This window comes from Falco rusticolus, chromosome 4 (genome assembly GCF_015220075.1).
Source record: "Falco rusticolus isolate bFalRus1 chromosome 4, bFalRus1.pri, whole genome shotgun sequence".
In the NCBI taxonomy this organism is placed as follows: Eukaryota; Metazoa; Chordata; class Aves; order Falconiformes; family Falconidae; genus Falco; species Falco rusticolus.
Window position 1 is genome coordinate 96557236 of NC_051190.1, and position 17283 is coordinate 96574518.

A 17283-nucleotide genomic window follows, 5' to 3' on the forward strand; every position below is an offset into this window, starting at 1 on the left:
GCTGAAATAGTGATTTTTAGGCTACCAACAAGGCACACAGCAAGCACAGAACAGCAAAATAACAAACACTTAAACTTCTTCACCCTTACAGCTTTTCAAATCTTACACAAAAATGTGACTCCATCCTTTGCCACACCCATAAAAACCTGCTAACTTAAGTTTTGATTTGGGTACGATGTGATGGTTTAAATCAAAATTTTCTGTAGGCAATGTTGCCATCTAAATCTCCTTAGGCCTATAAATGATCTTGGTGTGATAGGTTCCTTTGCAGGCCTTAAAGTCTTCCTAAAAGGCAGCAGAAGAAAGCAAAGGTAGTCCCTACCATGCCTCCGTCTCCTAAGATGTGAAGTCAGTAAGACATTTATACCTCAGTTCATACCTCAGCACCTTAATGACATCCTCTTAGATTTGGAAGTAGGTTTTGAGGAATATGACTATGGAGGAATAAATTACAGAGCAGGAACACCCTGCAATGGAGACTTCCAGGCTGTTTTTTAAAAGGGGATCGATCCCATGAGGAAAGGAGCATACTGTGCATTCTTCAGAAAAAGCCAAACCTATAGTTTTTGTGAACTGACACTTCAGCATTGGAAGCAATCTGTATTTCTCCTTTATTACATACAGTTTTCAGAGTGCCTCATATCAAGGAGTCACTCAAGCGAGTCCAAGCAGAGTCAGCTACATACCTAATGTATTTCATCAAAGTGATCAAAGGAGCTGTTGAAGTACTTAGTGTGCTCAGCACTTGATGTTACGCATCAAGCAGAGTGTCATTCTGGTCAGATACCTGGTGATGTGCTGCCTTGTCTCCATGCTGTTAAGATTTCTACTGGAATTTAGGAGGTCCACCAAAAATGTTCTTTATGTTTTTTCCCATTTCCCCTTTTCTTTGTAGCCATGCTTCTCCAGACCTGCTCTGTATCGCCGAGGAAGGACTGGTAGATGCAGCAGTCCTTACAGTGGTTCAGTGTTAAGCAGGCCCAGATGAGGATGTCTTAAAACTGTCCAACAATCCAGAATAAAGGTGGCAGGTGGACACGGAGAACATGCAGGCATTGCTGCTTATCTTTTATTGCGCTAAGCACACCATGACTGCGTACTTTTGCCACCTTCAGGTGACCAGACAGCAATGGGACTGGGCTGGGTCAGCTCTTAATGCGTTAGGAGATGTGTGGAGAGCTGCCAGCGGGTTTAGCAGTGGATCACTTGTGGAAGTTTTTCTTGCCTGGGATCGTTACCTGTCAGGGTTTAAGTTAGTTACGGCACTGGCAATGAAGTGTCCCACTAACAACGTGTGTAGGACAGACAGAGTGCTTGTATTCAGAAGTACATGGAAAGACGGGCTAGAAATATGTGTCAGCACCTCTCACAAATGCATGATGGATTCATAGCCCATCCAAGCAGAGAGTATCATCTGGGCATGAATACCTCACTGTTAGGTAGCGATTTAGGTGAACAGGGCCACTGATGTCTGGTTTGACAGGTGTTTTCATTCCAAAATTATCTTGCATTTGGTAGCAACGGTTATACAACCAGAAGGAGTCCAAAGACCAAATAGGATGCATCAAAATAACAATGCTTTCCTCTCCATACTCTGTTTTAGGGCTGAAGTATGTAGGGATTGCTCCCGCATAAATACAGACCTGTCTTCAGATTTAAAACTGACCTAGTATTTTTAAGAACAACTAAGAATCATCCGTGAACAGCACAAACTTCCTTTAAATAAAATTTTCAGAATAAACACTGAATTTAGAGAGTCCTGTGTGGTACCTGATTGAGCTTTTCCATGTGTCTGTAGTTTAATTCTTACTTGCTAAAAGCAAAGAGCAATGATGACTTTCTGTGTATATAACCAGCTATAATGGCAATATTTAAGGTCATTTGTTGAAGTTCTCAGGCAGTAAGAAAATGACGTGAGGAGTTCAATCACTGCTATAAAAAAGATTATCAAATTGAATGATACCTTAGCAGACCTAATCTTGGATGCTGCTCATGGAAAAATCCAACAATTAAAAATTTTCAGGCACTATATGCTAAAGTACTTAACTTCAGTGCAGATCCACGCATTAGCAATACAGCCTCCCCACCTTAAATTTTGGGCTGGACTTTGCATGCCATACACAAGCCTTAGAGCAAGAGCTGTTTTAAATAAATAATGTTTTGTTGTTTGTGTATACAATATTCCTTTGCTGAGATCTGCTTTAGTACTTACTGGGCAGATCATAAAGCAAGAAACAAAAATAGCCTCTTAACAATAAACAGCACAAGGTAAAAAACTCACCTTATTTGTCCCCAAACTTGCAAGATTGTGTAACCACATACCTTTATGTCTAGAGGTTAGTCAAGGGCAGCAGGTGTGGGTGTGGGGAATATGCAGTGCTTCATGAGTCAAAATACCAGAATTAAAAGTAACCCGGGAAGTTTATCCTGACTTAAAAAACTAAGTTATAATGTACTTGAAGTGTTACCTGTATACTGTTGGCTACAAAGATCAGCAAAACACAGGACTGTAAAGAGAAAAAAAAAATACTGATTTCCTGGTTTCCTTTTTTTTTTAATTGTACTGTTAAATTTCAGTTTGAATAATAACATCTTTCCTACACATTCAGTCTAGTACTTTCCATGCCAGGAACTCAAAGCCTCTGTAAGTTAAGCATGTCAGTAATTGGAAGGGATAAAAAAAGAGGCAAATTTTCCTCTTGCACAGTGCTTTTGCATGGAAGTGCACAAGATTTGGTTCTGCTTTGCTGCTTTTACGCCATCAGGAGCAGTGGTGGCAGTGGGATGGGATGGTTTGTAGCAGCAGCTTTTGTGGCCACACTCAAGTTTGAAAGAGTTTGGGTACCTGTAACACAGGTCTTTGTAAGCCGGTACTTGGAAACTTGGATGCCTACCCTTCTTCATTTCACCCTCCTCTACGAATAAACACCCCATCCCCTCGAGGCAGTAGCTTTTTGGGTATTGCAAATACGCCAGTTACTGTGCTTACACAGACTAAAAGTACTTGAAAAAGGAAAGGAATGTAAGAGAGTGAATGGGCACTTTTGCTGCAACCCTCCTGTCTTTTAATACAGCTCACTGCTGTGGTTGGTAGAGTCACAGCTTTGTTAGCAGCTGGGCAAACTAACAGCAGAGAGGACCAAAATCAGAGAACTGAAGCACCTAAGGCTGACAGCTCCTGCTCGCTATCTATCCGTGCTCGAAACACACAGGGTAAACCCAGGGCAGTAGTAGCCTGCTTGGCAGCTGCTTGCCTGGGCTCCCCTGGGGTGGTTATTTTTATTTTCAATGGCAGCAAGTTGTCTGTCTTGACATAAGAACAAATCTAGGACTTGTGGTTTGTTGTGTTTGTGTTATGTAAAAATATCAAAAGTAATTCCAAATAGGGTAGTAACAAAGTCCACTGTGTTGAAGATGAAAAACAGGAGTGCAGGTTTTAGTATTACATATGTAGGGAGGTGTGTGTATGTGAATAAAATAGGCTACTCATTAGTCTGGGAAATCACTTTTGCTTACAAGTTGTCTCCTGGACTTCACAAAAAAAGACTGATCAAACCTGCACTGTTCCTGCCTGCATTTTGACAACCAACATCTGTCAAAAGCAACAGTGTACTTTGAGAGAGGACTGCCAGGTAATTTGAAGCCCTGTGAACTTAGTGGGATGCAGGTGGAGGCGGGAGCCACTCTGTGGCAGGGACTGAAAACTCTACAAGTGAAGGGGAATCGTGGTGTTGCTCTTTCCATTTAATAGAAATACAAGTCACAGAACTGAGAAGATACCTACCTTCTATAGGGAAGGCTCAGGTCAGCCCTGAGGGAAGATGGTGAAAGCAGTTTCTGGGATGTGCGGAGGGAAATGGGGCTTCCAACTACAATGCATTGTACGCATTTTAACACCTTTGTCTAAATCTAGAGCTGGAGACTTACTTTATTTTACAGCTTGCTAGTAGATCCAAGCAAACTACATAGCAGGATACATACTCTTCCTGCAGTCACTGAAATCAAATTAATTATTAAAAAAATGCAACAGTGATCACTGGGACTCATGCCGCCCTTTGCCTCTGCTCAGGGGGTTCTTACATACAGTTACATACAGACACGGAACTAGAATAACTATGGAACTAACCTCTCGTCCTTGCTGGAGCAAAGATCAGTTCATGTACACAGGCTGGTTTGTGTCATGATGGCCCTCCCTGTGGTACCCAGGTGCCTCTTGGCAGAGAACAATCTCTTAGCATCACTAGGCCAGCAGTCCCAATTCCTGTCTGCTGTTCTGGACAGCATCACACAGGTGTTTCTTTCTCTCTCTGTATTTACAGTTCCTCTTCTACTATTATTCTGGCCTTTGCTTTTTGGTTGTGGTATTTGATGTTGAATAGGAATGGTAAGTTAAGGGAAAATAGTCCCATGCTATGAAAAAAACAAACCATGTTGTTTGTTGGAAGGTTTTTTTAATTGCTGCCGATTACTATCACTCTTATAAGAAATAATTCTTTTTTTGTTTTCCAGAACCTTGCTCTTCGATATTCTGATTTTCATAGCCTGCGTGTTGTCACAATATTGCAATGCCTTTTAAAAGTACCTTTTTATAGAATGAACTGCAGGGAACAAACAATGGGTGCTTGTGGGCGGGTGGTTTTTTTTAAACAAAAACAACAACCAAACAAAAAAAAAATCAACCACCAGCAAACTGCTACTGTTTGTCGGTAGTCCTTCCTATTTCAAGCAGAATGGGTGCCCTCTGCAGGTAACTGTTCTCAGATGAGGGGTTTGGGTCTGTGCCCCCTTTCATTTCTGAGCGTCAAGGTTTTAGCAGGATCCACCGGTGCTATTTTGCATGTTTTAAAGCAGATGATACAATTCTGGCTGCAAACCCAGGCAAGCAAATGGCACTGAGACATGAGAGCACCAAGCAGCTGGTTTGCATCCGAATGTGATTTTTCCGTAAAGCACATGTGTGAGGGGTGGTGTGGGTGGGTGTTGGGAGTAAATATTTTTCCTGTAGTTGGACAGTATTTGCATTCTAATTTTTTAAAATGTCTTTTAATGGAAAGAAGGTAACTATGAAGTTGTGTTCTGTAGTAGCTGCTACTTGAACATGCACGGGCTGAACAGGCAGAAGGAATACAGTCTAAACACTACTGAGAAGGCATCCATCCTGCTTGCCTTAGAGAGGTCATTGTATATTCCACCTTTTTTCTTTTTCTTTTCAGTCAGCCACGCCTATGTAGGTTGTAGTGTTCAAGTACTCTGTGTGGACTGTGTAAAGAGGGAGCTGTATGCCCTCTGAGGCAGAAGTGCTATGAAATTGGTTTTTTCTTCTGGCTCTGTAAGACACAGCTCTGCTCAGTGACGCTGACCATGTGAAGGGAGGGGAGGATGTCAGTGGAGATGCTGGTGAGGTCTGAGCTGTGCTTGGTGTCACATCTGCTAGCAATAAAGCCCTGCAGCTGGGCAGCACGTAAGCAGATGGGGACCAGCCAAGACTTCAGATACCTGCCTCTTCTGGAGAGGGTGAAACCCGCAAACTTGCTGGCAGCAGCTAAATGTAAAGGTGTGAGAGAAACCCAACTGCAACTTTAATCTGAATGTATGTATTTGTTTTCTCTCTCCTCTCTCCCATCACTGCAGTGATCATCTCTTAGCTGAACACAATGCTTCATCTCATCCCAAAATGCTTTTCTGGCACAGCCAGCCTGAACATTATCACCATCACCAGTATCCCACCAGTAACAGCAGCTACCTGCGGTAAGAAAAGAATGGGGGTGATTTTTAATCAGAGTAAGAATTACAATGCTTTAATGCACAAGAATGCAGACTGCACAACCTTTGCTAATTCACAAGTTCAAGCCTTCTAATAGAGCTGGTGATCATAGACCCTTTGAGAACAGTTTCAGCAGTGCAGTCAGCATAGTGGGGATCTCCTTTACTATAGCTCCGTGATTTTCACAAACCATGCCGCTGTACCTGTGTGCTAGTAACAGAATGTTTTACTGCTTAATATGATATTCACAGATGGGGGAGCAGGGGTGTGTGTTTCATTTTCAAATGACATTCGCAGTTTGTAGATAAAACTTTCTTTACATGAAGTAAATCAGACTTAGAAATACCTTGATGTATCACATCTACTTCGATGACCTGCTGAAGCTCAGCTGATCTGCAGGATCAGGACTATGGGCTGCTTGTCCTATCAGTCCAGGCACGCTGGCTAAACGCTTTGCATTGAAATTCTGATGCAATATATAGCTTATTGCATCAGCATGTTCCAGTGAGCTGTGAACCTACTTTACATCTTCATGACTAAAACATTATTTGTGTACAGATTTAAATTTTTCTTCTAATTAGAAATTATTATGCTTTGACAAGAACTAGGCTCCTAGATACCAGATTATCTTGATGTTATTTAAGTTTCAATTCATGATGTGGTTCACTCCCTGTTAAACTTTAGCTTATTACCTTTTGGCTACATACAATGTATGTAAACATGGTAGTGTTTAATCATCTACCTTGACAAGGGGGGGTTTGTACGTTGGTAGTCTCACAGGTCTTGTAGAATCGTTGAGTACCATGGTTTTATTAGAAATGTGTTACGTTTTATATTTTAAAAAAACCACAAAGGAATTGAGCTATATTTGGATTTATATATTGGATATATTTGGATTCCAAAGTATGAAACTAATGACTAATACAGCGGAGTTTTATGAAATCAATCCATTTCAATACAGAGGTCAGGGTGATTTGAAATTTAGGTTGGCTAACACAAATAAGTAGCAAACACAGCGCTGTTTCTATTTACTCAAGCAGTAAACCAGAAATGAAGAATGAGCAGTGGAATTCCTGGATGCAATCCTGTTTACAGGTGACATGCACAGTTGCTAGTGCAAAAGGAAACAAACAGCAAGGGACAGTGAGGATGCTTACTTGCACCTCCAGTCCCCCCTTCTTCAGCCACTGTTCAGCCTGGAGGAGGTACATCCCCTCCTAGCTTTTCTCAGGGGCATGCTCTCTCAGGGCCTGTTCTCACCGTGTCCTTGTCTGTCTTCATTACTTCCCTGTATTCGCTTCTGTTTCCTCACACTTATCTAAAAATCTGCCATCTGAGTCCCTCTGAAGTTACTCTTCCCACACGCTTTTGAGCACCTGCCTTTAGGTTTGGATGGCTGCATGCATCTGTGTTTTGGTATTGAAATACAACGTAGGGGGAACACCTCCATAAATTAAGAGTTGTGTGCAAGTGCTAACAAGATTGGGCTTTGAGGCAGATTACTGTAAGCAGGAAAAATGCCACCCGGTTCAGGCACTAGGCTTCAGTCTGGCCATAACCATCAGGCCGCTTGGCTCTGTCTGTAGCGAAGCACCACACTTCAGTCCTGCATCTGGACATATGTAAGGCTTCTATAGAAACAGCAATCGACTTCAGGGGAGGATACCAGCCAGCGTTAGTGATGAGCAGATGGAGGAAGGAGTGTCCCGCGATCCCTTCTCCCACATCTCAGTAAACCTGTACTTGGATTGCATTTATGCATGTGTATGTGCAAAATCAGGCTCCCACTGCATGCACTTGGGCTTTGTTACATCAGGCCTCTGATCCCAATTAGTGGGTCTGATGACTGGGACATGCAGAAATGGAATGGCAGGGCCACAGGGAATGTCATCTCCGACAAGTTAGGCTTGTGGATTTGGCCCGCTCAGAGGGTTAGAGAAGCAATCTGAGATCTCAGGATGTTTAACTCCTGTTGTAGACAATTCCACCAGGCAGGCAGAAAGTTTGGAATGTTTTTCATGTAAGCAAAGCTTGGGAGGGAGCCAGGAGGATGGTAGTATTCTGTAAAGAGTTCGGCGTCCTCTCTGCCCCATAGCCTCTGCTCTCAGCCTTACTCTAAATATTAAATAATTAATAAATACTCTAAATAATTAACGATTTAGGCACGAATTCTGTGATCTCATCCTCTGAACAGGTTCATGTGCCTGACTTGTGGGACCCTGCCTAGGGCTTATATTGTCTAAGTTGCAGAATAGGAATTTTATTAGGAAAAGGGCACCATTTGTACATGTGTACACGTACCGTTGTGTGTATGGTATGTGGATTTCCAGTGGTTCCTGTTTGGTTAAACCCACTCTAGTTTTCTGTGGAATACAGACAGCATCAAAAGTGTGACAGTTTTCCCAGTCAAGACCATTTGTTTCTCATAAAGAATAAGAACAACTTCATTTTAGAAATAGAAATCTCTATTACTTAATTAGCTTGCACTTCAATCTACTCTCCCTGAGTATAAGGCCAATATGTTAGTTCAGCAACAAATTATCCCAAAAGTTAAATTATGAGAAGACTAACAGATTAGGATTAAAAATAAATTTTAAAAATATATGGAGGCAGCTGCCATTCATATTACAATCTGCAGAATGTCAACTGTAGGCATTAAAAAAATCACAAGGCTAGTGCAAAAACTGAAAAATAGAAAAAAAAATTTCAAGGCTTCCATTTGTAATCATTCTCTGTTTAAAGATATTTTAAACTCCTTTGGAAGAAGTTGAGAACACCATGTCATAATTACAAAAACTAGAGATTTGAGTACTTGAGTGATACGCTCTGAGGCTACAACTCCATCCACTGGAGCTGGCTAGATCTGGCTGGAAAGCAGTGTTTGTGTGCACAGCTGATTCCCAGGAGATGATCCGAGAACAGGACTGATCAGGGAACCTGCCCCGAAGAAACACACACATCAGAGGCCTGTAATTTAAAAACAACAAACACACGCACACGTTCCACAAACCTCTACAGAAAACATCTTGTAAATCAGGCAGGGATACAAATAATGCTAAAGAAAAATGTATGCATGGTAATACTCGTATTTTAACAGAAAAAGGACACTTTACGTCCTAAAATAGCTGAAAATAACATCTTCAGAAATACTGTCAGTTTGTTTATCACGGACAAGCTTTGCCCCACTTCTAAAGACTGAACTACAGGAGGACGGGTCTTACTGTATCCACTCCAGATACCCTCGGCAGAGGTTGGAATTTAGATCAGAAGAAAACAATTCCCAGCATAAAATTTGCCAGTTTATGATTCTGTAACTGCTGTGTAGCTATGTTAATGTAAGTACAGCAAGCAGAAAAACCAGTTATGCTAGGCATAAATCAAACTGCATCTGGCTCCTCTGGTCCTGGATCCTGTCTTCTCTCTCTGAATGTTGGAAGTAGGAAGTGCACTACTTCAGTTTTTCACAAGCCACCACTCTCTTTTCTATCACTTACAGAAGTGTTTTCTAGTGTTATTTATGCTACCTTACTTTTGTAGACCTAAAGTGGACTTTATAAATGTCTGCTTAGGGTATGGTTTGAATTTTCAATTAAAACTCTGTAATTCTTCAATGATAGAAGCTTAAGCTAACTTTGTAGCCTCTACGGTTGTATGCTGAATGCCTACTAATTGATTAACTGGACCACAAACATCCCATAAGAGTCACTGAAATAAAGTATTTCAGTCATAATAACAAATTAATGAAGTCACGGTATTGTTGTCATCTCCTCAGGCTTAAGAGAGGTATTTTGCCTGTGGTAATTTTAATTCTTCTCATTAAAAGGTGTAACTTGGTAGCTAGTGCCTATGCCAGTGACTTGTTCGTGAGCCCATGCCCTCTTCATAAATTACCCTTTGCTAAGCTTCTTCCTACATGTAGATGACTTATTCATCTGTACGCAAACAGGCAGAGAACTCATATATCAATTACAGCAGCAAAAATACCGGTACCATTTTCTGGAGAAGCCATATGTTCATTTACAGCAGCTTTGCTCCAGAAATTAGGTGATAAAAGGGCTTTGACCTGCGAGCATGTTCCTCTGAGCTCCAGTCATTTCTGTCTAAGTCCTGCCAGCAGGTGCCCTGTGAGCCTTCACGTTTGCGTGTACTTTTCAAAAGTTGGAGATTTGGTTGCAAACTCAGGATGCAGGTCTTGAGATTTTGTTCATCAGATTAAGTAGTGTATTTATACTGTGCGTTAGGTGGTATACTAGATGTAATTTATTTCTCTGCTTTGCAGGTACTGCTTTGTCTTTTTGATCTATATTCCTGTGGCGTTGGTCATTCAGACTGCAGCAGAGTTTGGGTTGTTTAGGGCAGGCTCCTCAGCCTTTTTCGGAACGTGTAGGTCAAGACAAGACAGAAAACGGGGGCAGCTTTCTTTTCTATTAACCTTTATTCTCCTCCGACAGTCACGTACTGTGAAACAAAAGATAAAAATCGGCACTACATGAGCGGGAAAGGCTGAAGGTGCCCCAAGGCTGAGGAAGAGAGGGCACGGCCGGGCGCTGCCGCTGCTCCTGCCCGCCGACCTACCCCCGGTCCCTCTGCTGCCTTGAGAGCTTCCCGGGACCGCCGCCTGCCCGGGCCAGGGCACCCCCCCGCCCCGCCTGCCGGCTCCGGCTCGGGGGAAGACGGGCAGCAGGGGGACAGCCGCCCGCACCGGCGCGGGGGACGAAGCCCGGCCGGGCCCAGCTAAGCCGCCCGCAGGTGACACTGCGGCAGCCTTTCCCGCACCGCCCGGCGGGCTAGCGGGGCTCTGACGCCACTTCCTGCCCGACTTCCGCTTCCGCTCCGCACCCCGCTTCCGGGTAGGCGCTCCCAGCATGCCGCGCCGCAGCAGCGGTGCACGACGGGCCCTCCGGCCGTGGGGCGGGGCGCCGGAGCCTGTCACCCGGTGACGTCGCCTGGCGTGAGGAAGTACCCGCTCATTGGCTGGGCTTCCCCCTCACCCCTCTCGTCCACCTCTGATTGGGCCCTCCGGCGGAGACCAGCCAATCGGCGGCCCGGGACGCGGGAAGGCCCCGCCCCGGCAGCCGCTCGGGGGTGGAAGTAGTCGCCATGTTGGCGTGAGCGGCGGCGCTGCGCGGGAGCAGGGGCACGCCGGGGCTGCGCGCGGCTCCCGCGGCGGCAGCGGGGCGGGGGGGGCGGCCGGCCGTTACAGCCGCGCGAGGCGGGCGGCGGCGGCTCCCCGGCGGGGCTGTAGTGGCAGCGGGTGCCCGCGCTGCTGCCGCCGCCGCCGCCGCAGCCTCCCCCCGTGAATGATGCGGCGGGAGGCGCCGCTGGGCTGGGTCGGAGCTCGGGCGGTGGCAGAAGCGGCGGCGGCCCCTGGCGGTGTGCGGTCGGAGGCGGCGGGGAAGGGCGCGGCGGAGGCGGCCGCCCGGTCCCCAGCCCCCCGCGGCGGCCGGGCGAGCGCAGGATGCTGAGAGCGACCCCGCGCCCTGGTCGCGCCGCGGGGAAAGGGCCCCCCCGGGGCTGAACGCGGACTCCCCCTCCCCCCGCCCCGCCCACGCTTCTCCCCCAGCCCCTCACTCTGTCGGCGCCGCCCGCCGAGACGCCGCCTCCCGGGGAGCAGCGGCGGCGGCCCCGGGGCTGAGCGGCTCCTCCCCGTCCGGCTCCTCCCGCGGCGGCGCGGGAGCGCGGGGGGCGGTGGAAGATGGCGTGGGTGCTGAAGATGGATGAAGTGATCGAGTCCGGGCTGGTGCACGATTTCGACGCCAGCCTCTCGGGCATCGGGCAGGAGCTGGGGGCCGGCGCCTACAGCATGAGGTAACGCTGCCGGCGGTGGGTGCTCGGGCCGCCCTGCCCTGCCCGTGCCGTTGGGCAGCGAGCGCGGGAAGGAGGTGGTCCCCTCGCCCCCTCCCTTCTTCCTCCTCCTTTTTTTTTTTTTTTTTTTTTTTTTTTTTTTTTTTAATGAAGTACTCTTCACCCCGTTACCGGAGACTCCCAGAGGAGCGGGCACGTGGTGGAGGCCGGCCCGGTGTCTCTCGGTAGCCCCGCGTGGCGTGAGGGGCTGCCCCGGCGGGTCCCCCCGCCCTCCCCTCGGGCTGGCAGGGCGCCCTTCCCAAGGGGCGGGCGGCGGCTGCTGCTGCTGTTGCTGCTTGCCCGGCGGTGCTTTCGCCCCTACGTGTGTGATCGCTGCCGTAAAAATGACGTTTCTCTGTCCCTTGGCTGTGCAACCGGAGCCCACGTTTCAGAGGATGGTGATCTTCTACTCGGCAAATACAGTTCTGGTTTATAATAACCAATAGCTGCTTTCTTTAACGTCTGGAAAACGTTCTTTCTCGAGCCAGTAAACGCTGTGGTAGCTAGTAAGGTGGTGGTGTGGTTCTGCTTTAATAAGTCTGTTTATTCTTTAATATATTCTTTAATATTCTGTGTAATATGTGCCTTTAGTGACGTTTTCCTGTTTTTTCCTGTTTTTTTCTTTCTTGTTAGGTAGCTCTTTCAGTTCTTAATCAACTTGGCAGTTTCTTTACCTTTTGATAGTTTTCCAGGCTTTACAGTGAAAGTATTTAGATAGCTTTTGGGTGTGCTTGTTCAAAGTTAAGATAAAGCTGTAATTGTTTGAAATAAGTATATTTTATCTTAGTTACAGTCAGAACGTGTGGATTCCTGAGTGAGTTACTGGTGTGAAAAAGGGAAACTGTTTTGGAGACACTGGGAGACATTTTAGTTTAAGATTTTCAACAGGGTTGGTATTTTGAGAGCCTGAAGAAGTAAAACACTGGCATTTGATAGTTTGATGGCCTAGCCTGTGTGGAAGACACCTTATCTTTCGGGGTTGCCTGAAACTTGGAGGCCACCACAAGTTTCAGCTATTTGTATACGTTTTAAGGCAGTACTACTCAGGTGCATGTTGGAACTGTGGTGTCTTTGTTCAAAGTTATAAATAAAGTTTGCAGCTGAATAGACATGAAGACCCTTTTACTAGTATTTGGGATTGTGAGCTCAGCAAGTTTATGGTGGGATATGTATTTGCTGGGGGTTTTGTTTTGTGTGAGGCTTGATTAGTATTTTTTTTTTTAATTTAAACCCAATTCTAAAACTTGTTTAGAGAACTAGGTGATTCATCTCTCTTCACGAGAATACTCCTGATTTTATATTCAGCTTGTCTGGATTTTATTCCACTTTGTTCCCATTTCTGTCTGTGTCAAGCAGACATTCATCCCACAAAGTGGTGTGGCAGTTTTTGTGGGCAGCTGTATGGCAGTTGCCTGGATGGCTTCTCAGTGTGCAAACACCAATGCATAATTTATGCGCTCGAACAGTTCTTCCTTGTTTGTCATGATCCTGTTCTTTCTAGGATTTCTTATGATTGGAAGTCTTCTGTTTTGACTGGGATAGCTTTTTAAAGATTTTCTTTTCTTTTTATAGACTTCATTCTTCTCCCAGTAATGCACACTGTTTAGTTTCTTGGAACTTTAGGAAAATCTTCTCTGTTGTTGTGTAGATTTTCTTCTGCTGTATCATGCTTTTATGGTGGGCAGCAATCGTAAATGGTTTTTAGTTACACATACCTGCCTACTAGGATATTTCAAGTTACCACAAAAAGAGTTGTAACAGTTAAAAACAGCTTTTAAAAAGCAATATTGCACAAGCTAAGCTGCACATTAGTTCTCATTTTTATTGAACACTTCGTTTGTGATGAGATGCAAGTACTTTTGGAACACTTTTTTTGTAACTTTACTGTCTGAACACACAGTTAAAGGGATCGCCTAATTGCCTTTAGCATTTGCTGGGCGCAGAGCGATTTCAGCCGAATATGTTAGCTGTTTTATGTATTGATTAGATTTCTACTTCATGGACATCATGGTCTGTTAAGTAATGTGAGAGGGGAAAACTAAGAGAGGTGGCATAGCATGAAGAGTGAAGATACTGTGCTGACACTGATCCTGTATGCTAGCAGAAGACAGTTGTCCTCTCTTTGTTGTCTAGAGGAGAATGCTGGGAGATCTGAAGCTATATGCCCCTGCATTTTGTTAGGAAGACCTGGACATAACCCTTTTACCTATTAGGTTTTATATAATATAGTTGGTGCTTTCTTCAGTTTGATCACTCAGTGCCCTGAAGTAGAGTATATGGCATTACTCCTGTTTATTTTAATTAAGCCAGTTGCTCATGTCTGTTGACCGGTAACTGTAGGTTTTTTAAAAGGAAGCTACCTAGACACGATTTCTCTGTAGATAGTTCTCATAATTTCCTTAAAATCTTGAAACCCCCTTTTTCTGATTGCTGTTCTTACGCCTTCTCATGCGGTAAGAAACTGCCTATAAACACAAAATTCAATTCAGTTGATAGTAAATTTTGTCAGATGTGTCAAATACCACCCCATCCCCAAAACCTATATAAAAACACAGTATCTTCAGTGATAGTGAGGTTTGAATATTGCTGTTACCTTCAGTTGGTAGTGACACTTGTAGTGATTTCTTACAAATTGTCATAATATCCATCACAACACAGCAAGAATTGTGTAAATTTTGGGGGCCACTCATCGTTAGTCTGAACTGTTAAAAAATGGAGGCTATTCCATTGAAAATATAAGTTTCATATATTGCCTGCCATTTCTTGAGTAGAATTCCATTTTTGATGTAATGAATTATTTGATTAATGAACTGAGCATTAATACAAGGACACATACCTTAATTACTCAATTTTTATGTGTAATTTGGAAGGTTAGTATATGGATTTATTTAAATGCTTGCAATTCCAATGATATTTGTAGTCCTAAAATTGATGTCTGTTTTGGGGGAACTTGGTGATTATTTCAGGAGTATCTGTTTTGGTGTATATTTCTAGATTAAAACCTAAAGTTATTAAACTAAATTGAAGAAGATGACTCTTGGTTCTGAAAGAGGGACGTCTATACAAAAGACTGTATGGAAATGCATTGAGACAATCCTCTGTTTTTGGAGAACTGAGTCAGTTTGCTGCATCTCCCAAACGCTTGGAGTGCCTTTGGAGAATGGAGGTGGCTTCTGCCTTGGTTGAAAATAAATGTGCTGCAGTCAGTCTTGTTTCTTTAAGTAACCATTAAGGTGGTCTGTTAGGATTCGGGGACTGCTGTCCTACAGCTTAGAGCTTTGTTTTCAGGTGGGGAAGAGAGGGAGGGTGTTTTCTTCTAACAGCTTTTGTGTCCCTGACATCCGCTTTTTGGCTTCTGATGAACTCAATTGGGTCATGACAGGTACTGTCTTACCTTTATAGTTGCTGTGCAAGAATGAAAAAAATTGGACTTGAGGTCATCAAGCCCTATTTTCCTTGTGGCTGCTGTTACTTTCTGATGGACAAAAGGACTGTTTATTCTTTCCTGAATGCTGCCCGCTCTTTTGAGACTCTGCTACTGGTTATGTTGGTTTTTGGGTTTTTTTTTTAATAAGACTACTTGCTTAAGGTATCCTGAAATTTTTAAATTTTTTAAAAATTTTTAAGATGTACATGGTATTTTCTGTAGAATACATTAAAAGGTTCTGTTACAGTGGTACGTATTGCACTAGCAAAAATAATTTTCACTGACATCTAGACTCTATAAAATAAAATATTGTGTACTGATTAGACTTGGAGCTTGATTGTTTGTGCAGGCACGCAAACAGAAATACCTGTCAGGAAATAGACATTTGAGGAACAATAAAATCCACAAACCTAAATCTCCTAATTTTGTTACCACAAATAAAACATGTTGAAAGATAAACCTCATGTTCCAGATCACTGAGCCACTGCTGTTGTTTGTTTTTTGGGTTTTTTCCCCTCCTTCACCCTTGTATGTGTGGATACATTTCAAAAAGTCAGGGTTGCGTAACTGTCTCCTCTGTTCCTCTGTCGCGTCTCATGGTGGATGTACGTGCGGGATTGAGAGCAGGGCAGCAAGTTTGCTGTATGCGTTACTCCCACTTAGAAGCAGTCTGTACTATGTAGCTGCTGCAGATTAGTACAGACTGCCTGACCTCTCTGTGTTGGAGTAGTGGATGGAGAGCTGGGGTTTTGTAATTGTGAACAAATACTATTCTTGCAGCTTTTTCTTGGTATCTTCAAGAGCTTAGGAGGACACAAATTTTGGAATTGGGTTTTTTGTTCTTGCGCATTTTGTGCCAAATTCCCCATAAGTCGAGGCCTTTAACCAGCTGAGTTTCCATGTGATGGGTTGTAGGATTCCTGGGAATAGCATTATATTTGCACATGTTTCTTCACATTGCACTTCTCTGATTCAAGTTGCTTCAGAGAAAGTTGTTTCCCAGCAGTTACTTCCAGGGGTCTTGTCTCACATTAGACTTGCCTTTGTGGATACAGGGCAAGTCTCAGTTCTCCTGTTGCCTTGTATTTTCTCATGGCTCTTTGAGACCTCTTAAACAGTGCAGAGCTGGGCTTTGAGATCATAACTTTAATTCAAATACTGCCTGAGAAACATTTTTCTCAAGGTATTTGTCCTTGTAAATTGTGCTTTAAAGTTTCAAAAGACCTGCATGTTCCTGGATGCTTTAGTACTCACACCCAAAAGTTTACAATCCAGAAGACAGATAAGGCAGATGATTGATGGAAAGTCACTTTGGATTTTGATGACATACTAGTTCCTGTTCTTGTAAGGACAGGAGGTTCTTAATTTATTTTGTGACCCTGTTATTAGGCAGGTGAGGGTTTTTTGTGTTTTGCAGTTGTTTTTTTTTTTTCCATGCTTCAGAAAGTGTTGAAAAGAAGAGGGTTTTATATTTGGAAGAAAGGTGGTTCTGTGGCTGATGCACATTTCACAAGCTCATGTAGGCTACGTAGGATAGCTTATCACACATGATCCATCCCACTGGATGCTTTGGTTCAAGGTTTGACGTGCACCTTGCTTCCTCTTCTAAGCCTTCTTACTTTTGTGTGGTGAAGTTTAGATTATGCACTTTTCCTGTAACATAGCTAGCTAAGATTGGGTGTTGGAGATGTGTTTGCTGCCTGCTTTTGGTGTGTAATGAAGACTTTCTTTTTGTTTTTCTGGGAGCATTTTCTCTTCCTTCTAGGAAGAAAGAAGGCTTTCAGCTGAATGCTTTAGATAACAAATTGTGAGGGATGAAGACAAGACTTTTAGTACTGGAGCTAATAGTTTCAAAAATTTGGTCTCTGTGTTCCTTCCATCAAGAGAGTAAACCTTGACAGATCTGCTTTTCCAAATGATACCAAGAAGCCTTAACAAAAGATGCTACTTCTCCTTAAAAACATTGCTATTCATTTATACCTCAGCTTGCTTGTAGTAGTCTAAGGTTCACTTAGATGAGACGAGTGAAGTAAATTAGTCTTTTACTTCATAAGATCAAAAGTTATCATTGGCAGAAAAAGAACAGAATCGGTCTTCTAAAACTCTTTTCTCCTGTAGCTTGAAATAATTTCAACAGTAGCTGTTGTGGAAAACTCATTTTTCCTTTATCTGGGCAACTTCTGTTTAGGCAAGAGGTTCTTTGCCGTGTTAAATAACCTGAGCAAAGCTGGCAGTAAAAGTGCCTGTC

At 43.8% G+C, this 17283-nt stretch overlaps 1 protein-coding gene across 3 annotated transcripts in view; it reads left to right on the forward strand.

Moving 5' to 3' along the window:
• The first annotated feature begins 11344 nt into the window (after positions 1-11344).
• The window catches only part of UBP1 (upstream binding protein 1), a 37875-nt gene continuing 31936 nt past the window's right edge, over positions 11345-17283 (forward strand). For all 3 annotated transcript variants that reach the window (XM_037387184.1, XM_037387183.1, XM_037387185.1), the window contains exon 1: positions 11345-11572. In XM_037387184.1, the coding sequence (XP_037243081.1) occupies positions 11460-11572 (113 nt within the window). In that variant the 5' untranslated portion in view covers positions 11345-11459. The remainder of the gene's footprint in view (positions 11573-17283) is intronic.